General features: G+C 54.8%; 2 protein-coding genes across 2 annotated transcripts in view; both read right to left on the bottom strand.

Annotated features, from left to right (window-relative positions):
* Positions 1-518: 518 nt before the first annotated feature.
* On the bottom strand, positions 519-3,589 carry CD79B (CD79b molecule, immunoglobulin-associated beta). Its single transcript, XM_006886409.1, has 6 exons — positions 3,520-3,589; positions 2,916-2,966; positions 1,550-1,861; positions 1,154-1,272; positions 720-761; positions 519-617 (listed from the first exon to the last, which is right to left on the bottom strand). Exons 1-6 carry the CDS (start codon positions 3,587-3,589, stop codon positions 519-521), a joined length of 693 nt encoding a protein of 230 aa, XP_006886471.1.
* A 7,789-nt stretch (positions 3,590-11,378) lies between these two features.
* Positions 11,379-15,231, bottom strand: part of SCN4A (sodium channel, voltage-gated, type IV, alpha subunit) — a 29,991-nt gene continuing 26,138 nt past the window's right edge. Inside the window, exons 22-25 of the mRNA XM_006886283.1 lie at positions 14,686-14,790; positions 13,658-13,928; positions 11,546-12,694; positions 11,379-11,455 (exon numbers count right to left, since the gene is read on the bottom strand). Of these exons, the coding sequence (XP_006886345.1) occupies positions 11,379-11,455; positions 11,546-12,694; positions 13,658-13,928; positions 14,686-14,790 (1,602 nt within the window). The remainder of the gene's footprint in view (positions 11,456-11,545; positions 12,695-13,657; positions 13,929-14,685; positions 14,791-15,231) is intronic.

Raw genomic sequence — 15,231 nt, 5'->3', positions numbered from 1 at the left:
TTCCCCTGTCCACAGACCGAAGACATCACAAGCCTGCAGGTGTTTTCTCAAGACACTCTGTTTATTCCATGGGAGGACGGGCTCCAGGCTAGGAACCCTGGGTAGGAGAGGGTGGGAGACAGGGACACCTCTCTCGGTGGCTGGTCTGGGGAAGAGTTCAGGGTCAAGGCCCTTCCTTGGCTCCTCAAGGAGCTGGTCTGTTGTAAGTTCATTTCCAGGTTCCAGACAAGTCTCTGCCTTCCCCGTTCCAAACATGAGGTGCGACCCACATGACATTCCCCAGAATCTGGTCTGGTCTGTCTCAAGAGCTTCTGCTCTGAATCACTGCCTTGTGGCCCTTCCCAGTCAAGGCCCTTGGGCAACAGCTATAACCCAGGGGTTGAAATGGGAGGAGGCTCCAGCAGGCCAGTTGGGAGGCCAATGTGGGGTCTGGGGGCCAGGGGGCAGGCTGGGAGCCAGGAGTCTCCGAAGACATCAACACGGGACCCAGGAGCCTGTGTCCAAGAGTGGGCAGCCCCTCACTCCTGGCCCGGGTGCTCACCCACCGACCACTTCACTTCTCCTGTCCGCAGAGTCACTATGTCCTCATAGGTGGCCGTCTGGTCAACGTTCAGGCCCTGGAGACATGAAATGGCATTTAGGTGTCGGTCGCATGCCTGACCATACCCCCGAAGGGGACCACTGCCTTCATAGGCCACCTGAGCTGCCCTGCTTCGTACCTCATAGGTGTGATCTTCTTCCATTCCAGTCTTGCTGTCATCCTAGGGGCGGGGCGGGGTGAGGGCAGAATTAGATGAAGGTCAGAGACTTGACCTCTCCAACCCTATCTGTTCCTGGGCAAGGCCTAGGGGTCCTGGCAGATAGCCCAGGGGGTGAGGAGTCAGAAGTCAGAGGTCAGAGTGAAATACACTCCTTTGTCAAGAAGAAAGACCATCACCCCGTGTTGCCTCTACAAACCCAGCCTGCCTTGGCTCTCAGGTATTACCAGATAGTTTTTGAAAGAATGAGTGTCTGAATGAGTGAATTTGTGACTGAGCGGATGATAAATGGATGAACTCTGAGGCTGGGCAGGGCCTAGTGGATGGTGACAGGGGTGGGGCACTGGGTCTCTGCCCCTGCCTGGTGACCCTGGGCCTGCCTCCCATCCTATCACCTTGTCCAGCAGCAGGAAGATGGGCACGATGATGAAGAGGATGATGAGGAGGGTCTGGATCATGATGATCCCGTCTTTCAGCGTGTTCCGCTTCTTCAACTGGTCCAACGAGCTGAACCCTGGGAATGCACAAGGCGGGTGAGGCTGAGATGGAGCTTTGAGCGCGTTTTCACACCTCAGGCCTGCAGTGCCACAATCTGGTGGTGACTCGGGACCTGTTTCCTGGGAGCTCGCAGGACCATGGGCATCTCCTCCCTCTGGTAGCAGCAAGGATAGGCAGGGTAGGCTGGGCTGGGCATGGCAAATGGACGCTAGATAAACAGCCCATGGTACTGGCAGAGGGTCCCTGCCTCCAACCCCCTGCCCCCATGGTTGAAGCCAGTGCCCATGACCCACCCATCACGCGAAGTTCAGTGCCGCAGCCCCAGTGGACGACTTCGGGTGGCCCTTTGCACGTCTGCTGGCAGAAGTAGATGCCGTTGTCCTTGAACTGGATGTCCCGGATGGTGAGGACCGAGACAGTGCTGTTCTGGCTCAGCACGATGTGGTCTGTGTCCTGGAAAAGCTCCTTGGCCTCCTGGCCCATCTCTCGCTTCCAGAACCATTTCACGGTGCCTGAGCCTTGTGTGTGGCATTGCACTTCCACCACGAAGCCCCGTTTTCGGGCCACGAAACGTGGTCTCTGCCAGATTCGGGAGCAAGGGCTTCCTGTGGGCACCAAGGCCAGGCTCAAAATGCTGCTTTGGGGTCCTCCTGACCTCAGCCCCTCCTGGGGTCAGCCTCCTTGTCTGTCCTCTCTTTCCACATAGTGTGGGGACAGGCAGGGGACAAAATCACGTGAGAAATGGAGCCATGTGAAAGGCCACAGGGCAGGCCACTGACCCGCCCCTTCCTGACATCTGGTGAACTTTTCTTTAGAAGGATTGAACCGTCCCAACCCTGTCCAGTCTCCTACAAAGGTCAGATACAGGCTTTTACCCCAAGACAGGCTCCAGGCCTCACCCCTCCCAAGACAGAGGGGGTCCTCAGGAAAGGCTCTAGAGTGGGAATGCAGGACAGCCTTTAGGCCTTACCCCAAGCGCACAGGGGTCCCACGACAGTCTCACCTCCAAGGCATGAGCAACCCCCAAGACAACCTGGGGTAGCCCTGAACTTCCCCAACCTTCCTCCAAGTATCCTACCAGATGTTCCTCCTGCCAGGCCCTTTTCTGAAGTCCTAAAGAGGTGGAGGCCAAGCACCCCCCCCTCAACAATGCAGGCGACCCACAGTGTCCCCAGCCTGCCTTGCTCTGTCACCCCCTCTCCTCTTCCACACAGGCCTGATCCCCTTTGTTCCCTAAGCCCTCTTTCTCCGCATGAACTGTCCTCTTCACCCTGTCACATGCTCCAGGCTGCCCCCTCCCACCTCCTCGAAGAAGCCTTTCTCCCACGTCTGGCCAAGGGCACTGCCCCCTGGGATCTCAAAGCCCTTCACAGGGCAGAGCGAGTCTCCAGGCTCTTTCTGAGGTGAGTCCAGCTCCCTCACTACTCCTAGGTCAGGTGGTCTCTCCCAGCTCTGGGATTTATCCCCTCCATCCTTGGGACTGAAGTGCTGTGTATAATCAGGGTGACATTTTGCGAGGGGGAGTTAGACACTAAGGAGGCTGGGGCAGGGTGTCCTGGGTGGGGACACATGGGCAAAGCCAGGACAAGGGGCAGCCATGGGACAGTTCCACGAGACAGTGACACAAACAAGCCAGAAGGAGTGGGTAGGGTTGCCAACCTGAGGGATCTGGGTACAGCTCCTCTGTTCTGGCTGCAGGCACTGGCTGACCTGTGAGGAGGGAGGGCGGAAGTGGGCGGGCCCGGCCAGGCCTCCTGTTGAGTGGTGGCTGCACCCCTGCATCCCTGTGCGCCCTCCACATCCCCAGACCCACTTCCACCTCCCAGAGCATAGGCCCCAGACCCTCCATTCTTCCCTGGATCCAGTACTGTGAGACATTTGGGGGGCGGGGGGGAACACTGAGAAGTCTGATTTCTATGCCATCTTCTGTGACCAGCAGGAAGTGACCAGAGGGGCAGGGAATTCCCAGTCCTAGGGGCCTCTGTCTTCTGGGGAACTGTCTCTCCCAAGACCACAGAGCAGACCCCTGACCCTGGGGGTATGCTGTACCTCTCCCTGCTCATCACTTCCACTGCACCCCTCAGGCCTAACTCATCCCCAGACATAGGCTTTGCTTGGGCCACCCTTGGCCATCCTGCATACAGGAGACCTCTGAGCTTAGCACAGCACCTGGTCCGGCTGACTTAGGCCCCAGACCTTCAGAGGAAGAAAGAAACACAAGGCAGAAGGTGGGGCTCGGGGCAGGGCTTAGGGGGGGCCTTACCTGAAAACAGCACCAGCACCACCACCAGCCAGTTGCTGGGCACAAGAGACAGTGCCAGCCCAGCAGCCATGGTCACTGCTCTGTCCCGACCCTGACAGTGACCACGTCTGAGCTCCTGGGGGGAAACGTGAACTGCCCTGCTACAGCCTGTTCCCTCCCCACTTCTCCACCAGGCCCCTTCCTGCCATGCAAATCAGCACCCAGGGGAGCCACCCGCGGGGGCTGGGGGAGGGCAGGCTTTTTTGTCAGCTGGGCCACCAAGGCTTGAAAATCACCTGGCTTGGGCACCACAACTCAAGCCTGAGGCAGGCATCCTGGAGTGGGGACTCAGGGCAGCCTCTCCCTCCCCCCAGCTCCCTACCCTGCTGCTGGTCACTCCCTGGGGCCCAGAGCCTCCCCCCCCCTCACCATGGTGAAGTCTGCAAGCTCCTGCAAGCCTTTTAGTCCCTCATTTACTCTCACACCTAGCCCAGGGCCTGGCACGTGGGTCCCTGAATGAAAACAAGGGTGCCCTCTCCCGCCCTGGACCAGTCCACAGCTTTCAAGAAGAGAACCACTGAAGGAAGACCACTGAGGGAGGACCACCAAGGGAGGAGCACTCTAGAAGAGAGGAGCCAAGGTGCGGGAGAGGGTCATCACCGACCAAGAACAGAGTATGCATGTTATTTGCAGTGCAAGTGGTCCTCTTGGGAGTTGATGGGGGTTTGATGTTGGAGGAAGGGAACAAGGAAGGTCAAGGGTGGCAGCCACTTGTAAGAAGATCTGGTCCACGTGGGCCGCCTTCCTCGTGTGGGAGGAGATTTGGCTGGGGGCAGCCAAAGGGGGCAGCCCCAGGGGAAGACATGTCCTCACAGAATTCTTCACTGCTGAGCTCCAAGAGGGACTCACAGCTCCAGGACAGGAGGAGGCTGGTCTTGGGGCCCTTCAGGGCACACTGGCTTTACCCTCCCATAAAAGGAAGGAAGGCTGCCCTGGATCCTAGCAGTTAGGAGGCCTTCTAAGTTCAGCTTTGTGCTCCTGCCCCTAGGTCAGATGCACTCTCGGGTTGTTCAGGACACAACCTGAACAACCGCAAGTGGCAAACACTAGCCAGACCCACTCTAAGGGGGCTTGTCTCCTTGCAAACCTGTCTTTTCTCTTGTCCCTTCACCCTTTTCCCCCTGAGCCCCTGGAGGGAAGGAGAGGTAGCAGTCATCTCTCTCTCCTCTCTCTTTCTCTCAGTGAGGGAGGTGGTAGTGTTCTCTCTCTCTCTCTCTCTCTCAGTGAGGGAGATGGTAGTCCTCTCTCTCTCATAGTGAGGGAGGTGGTAGTCCTCTCTCTCTCATAGTGAGGGAGGTGGTAGTTCTCTCTCTCTCTCTCTCTCTCTCACACACACACACACACACACACACACACACACACTGAGGGAGATGGTAGTCCTCTCTCTCTCATAGTGAGGGAGGTGGTAGTTCTCTCTCTCTCTCTCTCTCTCTCTCTCTCACACACACACACACACACACACTGAGGGAGGTGGTAGTCCTCTCTCTCACAGTGAGGGAGGTGGTAGTTCTCTCTCTCTCTCTGTGAGGGAGATGGTAGTCCTCTCTCTCACTCTCACAGTGAGGAAGGTGGTAGTTCTCTCTCTCTCTCTCTTTCACACACACACACACACACACACACACACACACACACACAGAGTGAGTGATGTTGTTTTTAGGTGCCATAAAGCAGGCACTCATAGGGACCCCCCCAAATATAGCAGCATAAAATATTGCCTGATCCCACGCCATCATCAAGTTATTGAGGAGTAATGATGTCAATCAGAGAACGAGGGTGTTTCTGATCCAGGCTATAGTCTTTCTGATCCCTTGCTATGCCTCTGAGAGCTGGACAACAAACGGAGATGACAGAAGAAAAATTAATGCCTTTGAGCTGTGGTGTTGGAGAAGAGCATTGAACATCCCATATTTGTCCAAGAGAACCACTATGTCTTGGAGAGGGTGCAGCCGTAATGCTCTTTGGAGGCAAAGAGGGTGAGGCTTCACCTCACATACTTTGGGCACGTTGCTAGGAGGGGCTGTTCCTGGGAAATGGACATGATTTTGGGAAGAGCGGAGGGTCAGTGAAGGAGAGGAAGACCCTCAACCAGGTGGACTGACACAGTGACTGCTGCAATGGGCTCCTGTGTGTCAGGAAGTGTGGAGATGGCTCAGGATAGGACAGGGTACAGATCTGCTGTTCATAGAATCGCTAGGAGCCATGCTTGATTTGATGGCCTCTATCATCACCACAACCACTGTCATTAGAACCACTGTCATAAAAAAAAAAAAAAGAACCACTGTCATAGTCCATTTTCACAGCCTCTGGGTTACCCCATCCCACTGAGAAACTTCTTGCTGATCCTTGATTTTAAGTAACGAGAAAAGAGGGGAATATGCATTCTCATTTTAGGATGGTGAGGAAGCTGAGGGTCCTGGCTGCCCCTCTGGGTATGGGACTTGCCTGGCAGAGTATGTATGGGAGTGGGATGACAAAGGCCAGCATCTGAAATCTGCCGTGTCGGGGTGGAGGCTGTGGTGGTGGTGATGGTTAAGGTTTCATCCAAGGAACAGCCCGTTCTAGGTACTTGATTGTTTCCAGGTGTTCCAGGTAAAGAAAAACAAAAACAAAAAACCCACCCATAACATTTCTCTGAAAAGGTGTCAGCTGTTCCGTTCACAGAAATAACAGCCCAGAAAGATAAACATCACCTGAGGTCGGTGTGAGACCAAAAAAGCCGCTGGGGCTGGAAAGGGCAAAAGAGTCAGGCGGAGAGAGAGATGAGAGCCCCGGAGGGGGCAAACTTCAGGGGTTTCTAGTCTTCCCAAGTCCTTGTAATGGAGACCTTTGTTAGCTCCAGACCCTGGAGTTTCCCCCAAAGCTGAGAGGTTGGTTAGGGAAGACTTGGGCAAGTGTGTGCATGTGTGCGCTCACAAGCGTGTGTGTGTGTGTGCACATGGATATGTGAGCTGTCATGTGTGTATATGCTACTATCTGTGTGTGCACGTACATGTGCCTCTCCTGGCTGTGTGGTTCAGAAGGCAGTCGTAGGACCCAGAGTGACGCCAGTGGGCACAGAGGTGGGGTGGTTGGCATCTGAACGCGCACACCATTGTCGGCGGGATGCAGATGTGGTCTTTGGATCTCATCCCCATTCATGCTGTGAGGGATCTGTTTTCAGGAGAAGTGACAGGGGCCAATGGGGCCGCCACCCACAGGTTATTTATCACACCTGGGACGTGATGTTCCCTCCCGGTGTCAACAACGCTGAACAGGAGCCCGAGCTCTGAGGCCCTTTCCTCCCCCTGAACAAAAGGCATCAGAAGCTACCCACACTCTGCTTCCAGCTGTCCGGGGCCGCACACCCCAACATCTGGCAGCCCCTAACCTTTTTGGGAAGGAAGCATTACAATAAGAGATAAGGGTTAAGGGGGGATAAGAGGCTCGGAGTCTAGAGGAAGCAAGAAGGCAGACTCTGGCAGGCCTGGGAGCAGTGGGAGGGCAAGCATCCCAGGACCAAAGGCTCAGACTTCCGGCCCTCCCCAGCTCAGCCTCACAGGGCCCACCTGGGATTGCTGCTGGGAAAGGAGGCCTGCTAGCTAAGAAGGACCTGTGTTCAAATCTCTATGCTGTAGTGTACCACCTAGAAAGCCCCTCACTAGTGATTCTGTACGAAGGGTGGTCCCTTGATCGTTGAAGTAATGCATGTTGGTAATGCATGAGAGCAATTGTGATGATTGCAATGACTGGGGGCGGGGGGTACCGGCCTTTGTGGGTATGGAGTGCCAAACACCCTAGAATGGGAGGGACAGTGTCCCACATATACGACAAAGAATTTTCCTGTCTTGACCTTGGAGAGGGACATCATGCCTGGAAGGATGGAAGAACAGAGGGAATCTTGCTTGGAAGGGTGGAAGAACAAAGAGAGGAAGACCATCGATGAGATGGACTGATTCAGTGACTGGGAGAATGAGGGTGAGTGGGTCAGAGACTGTAAAGTTGGCACAGGATAGAGCAGGTTTCAAGGCTATTGTACATAGGGTCACTATAAGTCACAAATGACTTGATGACACATAACAACAACAACAAGGCCGACAGTCTGATCCAAGCTACAGTCTTCACAATCACTTGCTATACATCAGAGAGCTGGATAATGACTAAGGATGATAGAAGAATTGATGCCTTTGTGTTGTGGTGCTGGAGAAGAGTCTTGAACATGCCATGGACCACCAAGAGAACAAACCAGTCTGTTCTGGAGATTGCGAAACCTAGTTGCTTCTTGGAGACAAGGATTTTGAAGCTCTATCTTATATACTTTGGGAATGTTGCTAGGAGGTACCAGCTCTTGGAGAAGGATGCCGTGCTTGGAAGGGTGAAGGGACAGTGCAGGAGGAGAAGACCCTGGATGAGATGGATTGACACAGTAACTGGCGTCGCAGAGGATAGGTGTGTTAGAGACAGTGAGATTGGCTCAGGATAGAGCAGAGTTCAGAACTATTGTACAAAGGGTCGCTATGAGTCGTTGGCAACTTGATGGCACATAACAGCAGCAATGAGGCCAACAGCACCCTCCTTAACCTCTCCATTCTTAACCTCTCAGAGACTAACTGTCCTCATTTGTGTACAGCATACAATCGTTAAATGTCCCATGAGCTGAGATCATGGATAGAAGACACGAGGTAGTGCCTGGAAAGACAGCTCACCACTTAGGGAAGCAGTTGAGGAGCACAGGGGAGAGAGGTGAGGTGGGATATGTCGAAATTTTAGCCTGTTTGCCAGACAAATGACCTTTTCCTCCTACCATTCAAAGGTCAGGGGGAAGAGTGGACACCCCAGCTATTCTGCCTTCAGGGCCAGAGAGAGACCTGGTGACCTTTGAAAGGAGCCCTCTATTAGAGAGGGAAGCTGGTACCCGAGCAGAAAAAGCTGCCCCTTGTGGGGGCAGGGGACTCAGAAATCCCTCCTCCCACCAATAAGACAAGAGCACGGAAAGGTGAGAAGTGGCCGTGGGGACAAGGCTGAGGGACACTTGGGGACATCCTGCTGTCTAAGGCTCTTGGAGTACCTTTCGTCATGCCCGACATGGTACCATAGCACCTTGGTTCCTGGAGAAGGGCTTGCAGGAACTCTGAAAAAAGATGGTTTACGTATTTGGAACAAGACAGCTTTGGAAACTGGAAACCAAGCTATGGGGGCGGGGGGAGATAAAATGACATTTCACCCACATGACTGCTGAGTGTATTGGGTAATGTTCTGTGTCATGGGCCCACCTGACTTGGGTTGTATGGTCAGAGGCAATGCTGGGGTAGATACTTCTGAGGGGAGAGGGTGCTAAGGGCGCCCCACAGGTACCCACAAGTCTCTGAGGGAGAAGGGAAGGGTTCCCAGAAAGGAGGAACTTGTGGCAAGGTCACTATAACATATTTCCTGGGTGCTATCATGGATGGGAAGCAAGTACATGATGCCGTTTGTTGGGGAAGGAGGGATGTGACCCTTGACTCCCTCTGGCCTCTTGGTCTCCAGCTTAGAGACTTTTGGAGAGGACAGAGTCACACTGGGCCAGCCCTCAGCCAGCTCCCCATATCTTCCCCACTTGGCTCCAAAGCCATCAGTCTCTCTGCCTTGGTCCTGGTCCACATCCACCCACAGAGGCACGGAAGGGAGGAGCCCACAAGTCAGAGGCACTAAGGGTGGGTTTATTGTGAGAACTGTACAAAGGGCTATGGACGGGGGGAGGCCTGGGCCCTGCTCGTCCACTCTTCCTCTGCACAGCCTGGTGGACAAGGTCCAGTCCAAGAGGTTTTAGAAGATCTGAGGGCCATGCCTGTTCAGGCCTGGGGGAGAAAGGCAGTGGGACAGATGCTGGGCAGGGAGGAGGTGGCCCCGACTGGATGAGTCTTCTGAGGGAAGAGAAAGAATCACCATGAGAAGACATGGGAAGAGTTGAAGACGTCACAGAGGAGACACAGGCAGGAGATGAGCAGTCAGGCCAGGGCAGGGGTCGGATGATGAGAAAGCGAGAGGGTAGACCCACAGGGAGCGAGAGGGAGGGCCGCCCGGGCGGGAGGGCGAGGCGGCCGGAGAGCGGACAAGTGTGCACACAAACACACGCACATCTTGGGGTGCAGGTTTTGCTGCTTCCTGAGTTTTAATCACACTGCTCGCGTGACACAAGAAGAAAAAAAAGGAGGGACTGAAGCCCACACAGGCCTCAAATCCGACCTCGTTGTACCTCCCGATTCCAGGCCCGCTCACACGGACAAGGATGCATGCGCACCACGGCCTGCGCTCACACAGGACCCTCCCCACATTGTCGGGACGTGGCGACACGCACGATATACACGAATACACACTCACGGCACAGGCTCCCGTACACACAAACGAGCCTGCATTCACCCGGGGACACGCAGACGTGATCAGAATACAGTGGCACATGTGTACATAAAGGGTCCGTCTACGTACTCGGCTCTCACACCCACACAGGCCTGCACAGAGGAACCCATGCACCAGCCCGCCTTCATACACAGGCCTATGGGAAACAATGACACACACTAACACAACTATACCCACATACTCACACACACAGGCTCTACGGTACCAGCGGCTCACACACACGTTCTCACTATAGGTGCACACATGGGCATGCACATAGAAACAGGAGCCGCACAAGTGCACGCACAAGTGGATCAGTCCAGCAGCCCCTGAGGTCTCTCCGCCTCTCCTTCAAACCCAGCTTCTGCTTTCCAGGAGCCAGTGAAGGCCTGGCGCCTAACTGGCCTTCCACACGGCAGGAAGTGGCAAGACTGAACCTGAGCCAGGTGAGGTTTTCCTGCCGCATGCCCGGGTGTCAAACATCTCGAATGTGAGTCCAACCAGAACATTCTTAGGATCACTTTGATGAAAGAGAACAAAAACCAAAAAAACAAACAAAAGGATTTGAGAGGAGGAAGAGATGGGCATGGGAGGAGATGTAAGAGCTCTCTGAGGCTTTGGGGGGGGGCTTCCCGGTGCTCCACAGGTGCTAATTGAGAAGCAAGAGAGGTGGGAGGGAGGAAAGGAGCAAGAATCTTCTTAAAGAGGACCAGGGTCCCCATCCTCGCTCCAGATCTGGAAGCTGGAACCAAGGGTCACACAAGGATGGAGATCCAGGCTGTACCCCTCATCCGCGCTTCCCAGAAAAAGACAACTGCCAAGTGGAATCCTTCCTCCTGTCCACCCCCCAGGGGCCAGCCAGGGGAGCCTTGGGACTGGACAAGGCCTGGACAACGGTTTCCGGGGCCATAGTCACAGCGCGATGCATCAGGATCCAGTGTCCGATCAGATCTATGGAGCTGTTTCTGTGGATTTGTGGAGCATTTCCCTTCTCCAGGGAATCCCTGAGTGGGCAGCACCCTAGGGTTAAGACGTCTTCATCCGTGGTAGGGTTGGGGGTCCTGAGCCACTTTATGGGGAGAGGCTGGTAGCCCTTAAGACTCTGGAGAAAGGAGGAGAGTGTAGGTGGACTCCTCCCTGGGCAGGGCGGGGCACAGATTCTGATTTTGAGGTTCTTGGCCTCCTCCAGGTCCAAGGTGAGGGTTCATGGCCCACAAAGAGGTTAGAGTAACTTGAAGTCAAAATCATGGTGGCAGGGGCCTCAAGCCCAGCATGGAGCCCCTGGGGGCAATCCTTCTATCCCATAGCTTGGGGGGTGGAGTGCAGTCAGCACGGCTGTGGCCAAATCTTGTCCCCTATGAGGGAGCCAGGCACAGCCCCAGACTCAAAGCCTTCTTCTTCAGCATGTGGGCACCACAAGGCACTTGCAGGATTGTGCCAGGCTCAGCTGGTCACCTCACTGCTTCCTGCTAGACAAGAGACTCTTTGACTCCGGGACGCACTGTCTGTCCTGGGGGTTGGGAGGGAGGGAGGGCAGTATCTGAGGAGCTGGTGACGGGGAGGGCAGTGTCCAAGGGGCTAGCAGAAGGCAGGGAAGTGTCTGAAGGGCCGATGGGGGTGAGGGCAGTGTCTGAGGGGCTGATGAGTGGAAGTCCCTGGGCAGGTGTAGTGTCCTCCATCGAGGACTTCTCCTCAGTCTTGCTTTGCACATCGCTACCACCATTCTCGTGGCCATACATCTGGTTCATGGCAGTGGCTATCAGCCCCTCCTTCTCCGGGGCCCCTGCCCCATCACTGTCCTGGCTGTGGCGGTACATATAAGACGCCTGTTTCACAGAGCGCTGGAGAAGGTGCCGGCGGTAGGCCCGCTGGATCTTGATGGCGCACACCTCCTCATGCTTCCGCTTGAGGGTGGTGGTGATGGGCTCGTAGGACACCTTGGAGGGGTTGGCCGCCATGAACTTCTCCTCCATGGTCTGTTTGAGGGCGTCCATTTCCCCAGAGTCCCCCAGGACCTCTTTAGTCAGGGCAAAAAGGATGTCCAGGCAGTGGATCTTGTCGCCTGGCACCATGGGCAGGTCCAGCGTGATGAGTTTGATCTTGTTGGGCTTGGCGATCTTCAGCGGCTCCTGCAGGGTGTCCACGAAATCAGAGAGGCGACTGTAGTCAATGAACTGAGTGGCGTCAGGGTCAAATTTCTCCCACGTCTCATAGAACATCTCAAAGTCGTCCTCACAGAGGGGCTCGCTGCTCTCCTCCGTGGCCACGTTGAAGTTCTCCAGGATGATGGCGATGTACATGTTGACCACGATGAGGAAGGAGATGATGATGTAGCTGCAGAAGAAGCAGATGCCAATGGAGGGGTTGCCACAGTCCCCTCGGACACTGGTGCCGGGGTTCTCCAGGTTGGGGTCGCAGTCTGGGGGCCCACTGTTGAGGATGGGGTTCAGGAGCCCGTCCCAGCCCGCCGACGTGGTGATCTCAAAGAGGCAGATGATGCTGTTGCCAAAGGTCTCAAAGTTGAACATGTCGTCGATGCCTGATTCCTTCTTGACATAGGCGAAGTTGGACATGCCGAAGATGGAGTAGATGAACATGACGAGGAAGAGCAGCAGGCCGATGTTGAAGAGCGCGGGCAGCGACATCATGAGGGCGAAGAGCAGCGTCCGGATGCCCTTGGCCCCGCGGATCAGCCGCAGGACGCGCCCAATCCGGGCCAGACGGATCACACGGAACAGCGTTGGTGACACGAAGTATTTCTGGATCAGATCGGAGAGCGCTAGGCCTGTAGGGGAGAGCTGGTGAGAACTGCGGCCTCGGCCTCGGAGGGGAGGCTGGGGACAGGGACAGGGACAGGGCGAGGGCTTCCCTGGGGTGCTTCCCCCAAAAGGGAGCCAGCCGTACAGGCTTGAGCTGCAGATCCTCCCCCAAATGACCTGACTGATGTGCGGGCCTCTCCCAAGCATCTTAACCACAAGGGCTGAAAGGGGAAAATGCAGAAGGTAATGAGGAGAAGATAAAGCTCATTCTAAAACAGTTTCCAGATACCATAGATAAGAGAGCTCTGGTGGTTAAGGAGTTGCCTTGCCAACCCAAAGGTACCCAGTTTGAATCCACCAGTTACTCCATGGGAGGAAAATGGGCAATCAACTCCCATTCGATTTACTGCTTCTGTCAGCCCTCTGAAGGGTCAGCAAGGAGATGATGATACAAAACAACAACACAGACAAGAGAAGGGTGGGTATGTTTGTTTAGGTATGTGTGTGTTTGTCAATACAGCTATGTGACTGTGAGCATGCCACTTCACTTGTTTGTGACCGGTTTCCTTATTTATGGACTGGGAGCAGTTCTTACTTCATGGCAAAGCTAGGAACAGTTACTTAAAGAGTACTCGTGAATTGCATAGCACAGTGTCAGCCATATAGTAAATTCTCAACCAATGGATATGAGTCTCTATCACAAGGTGGCTTCTACAGCGTGTATGGGAAGTGGAATGGTCTTCTTATGTTTTTCCATTGGCACACATCACATATGTGTATATCTACTGATCAGGTAAATGTTTTGTGAAGCGTATGTATGTGGCTGTAAATTTGAATATGTGTGTGTGTGTGTGTGTGTGTGTGTGTGTGTGCGCGCTCGCGCGCGTGCGCGCATATGCCAGGTGCACGATTAGGTGTCTGTCGCATGAAAAGAAAGAACTTGGTGGTCCTGAGTGTTGCCCTGTCCACCCCAGCCTGGCCTTCCTCACCTACGATGGACAGGATGACAACCACAAAGTCAAAAATATTCCAGCCGACGGTGAAGTAGTACTGGCGCAGAGCGAACATCTTGAGCACGCACTCGCCCGTGAAGATGACGATGAAGACCATGTTGATGTTGTATAGGATGTCCACCTTGAGCTGGCTCTGGTCGTCTGTCTCCACCATCATGGTGACCATGTTCAGGCAGATGAGGACCATGATGGTGATATCGAACATCTGCTTCATCACGAAGTCATAAACCAGGCCCTGGATCTTGTTCTGCAGTGGGGATGGGAGTGCACATGCATGGGAATGAGGAGGACGGTCCAGGTCCAGACAGGATATGGACAGGCGAAGACAGCATGACACAGACGAGAGTCGACAGAGGAGTGGGGTGTCAGGCCTCATCATGACACAGAGAGAAGAGAGTCAACAGAGGAGTGGGGTGTCAGGCCTCATCATGACACAGAGAGACAAGAGAGTCGACAGAGGAGTGGGGTGTCAGGCCTCATCATGACACAGAGAGAAGAGAGTCAGCAGAGGAGTGGGGTGTCAGGCCTCATCATGATACAGAGGGAAGAGAGAGTTGACACAGGAGTGGGGTGTCAGGGCTTATGGTAGAGTCTTCCAGGGAAAGCGGGATGGCTGGCCCCTCTCATGGGTCTGGGACTAGCTATCTCTCTCCTGTGTCCTTCTCCCAGTCAGTGCTCACTGTTTAGTGATTCTCTTTCCTCTGCTTCCAGAAGCCCTTTCCCCAGAGACTGAGGATCCCAGATGAGGAGATGGGTGGATAGTGGGGGTCTGTGCAGGAATGGGAGAAGGGAAACCAGCGACTGGAGTTTAGCAGTGTTTGTTGTGAGCCCATGAGGTGCCTTTGTGTAGATTACAAAGAAGCACCCCTCTTACAGGTGCACCAGCCTCCCAACACGGACAGTCTGGTAGGCAGGGACAGACCCCATTTGACCCCACTGTCCCTGTGTGCAGGTGAGCGTGCAGACCGACTATGGCCTGGCACAGGGGTGCAGAGCGGTGGTACCTGGGGCCGAGGGATCGGCTTCTGAGGCTTCTTGGAGCCTAGCTTCTTCATGGCATTGTAGTATTTCTTCTGTTCCTCTGTCATGAAGATGTCTTTCCCTCCAAAGTATAATGGGATGGGGTCCGTAAGATTGGGGTGTGGAAGTCCCTCTTTGGTCTCTAAGACCTCTCCACCTCAGGGGCCACCCTTAGAGCAGTCCCCTCACCCTCATGGAGGAGCCTAGAAGGAAGGGGCAGGGTGTCCCGGGGAGAGGCAGAGATGGAGGGCTGAGAAGAAGTGGTGGGGGAGGGAGGGAGAAGGGAGGTGGGGGTGATGGACAAGGGAAAAGGAGACCAACTCAGTCTCATGCCTGTTACAGGCTGGACGCTGTCCACCACAGTCTCATTGGGTTCTAAGAGATGGGGGTATCAGCCCTATTTCATAGCTGAGCAAACAAATGGAGGCTCAGGGAGACCAAACCACATGGTCAAGGCCACCTGGGAGGATTTGAACCCAGGCTAGCCGTTCAACCATGCCTGAAGCCAACAACACTGTAGGTGTTTAGGC

This window comes from Elephantulus edwardii, unplaced genomic scaffold, assembly GCF_000299155.1.
Source record: "Elephantulus edwardii isolate Elephantulus edwardi_28Jun2011 unplaced genomic scaffold, EleEdw1.0 scaffold00048, whole genome shotgun sequence".
Taxonomy (NCBI): domain Eukaryota; kingdom Metazoa; phylum Chordata; class Mammalia; order Macroscelidea; family Macroscelididae; genus Elephantulus; species Elephantulus edwardii.
This window is presented reverse-complemented; position numbering and strand designations above follow the sequence as displayed.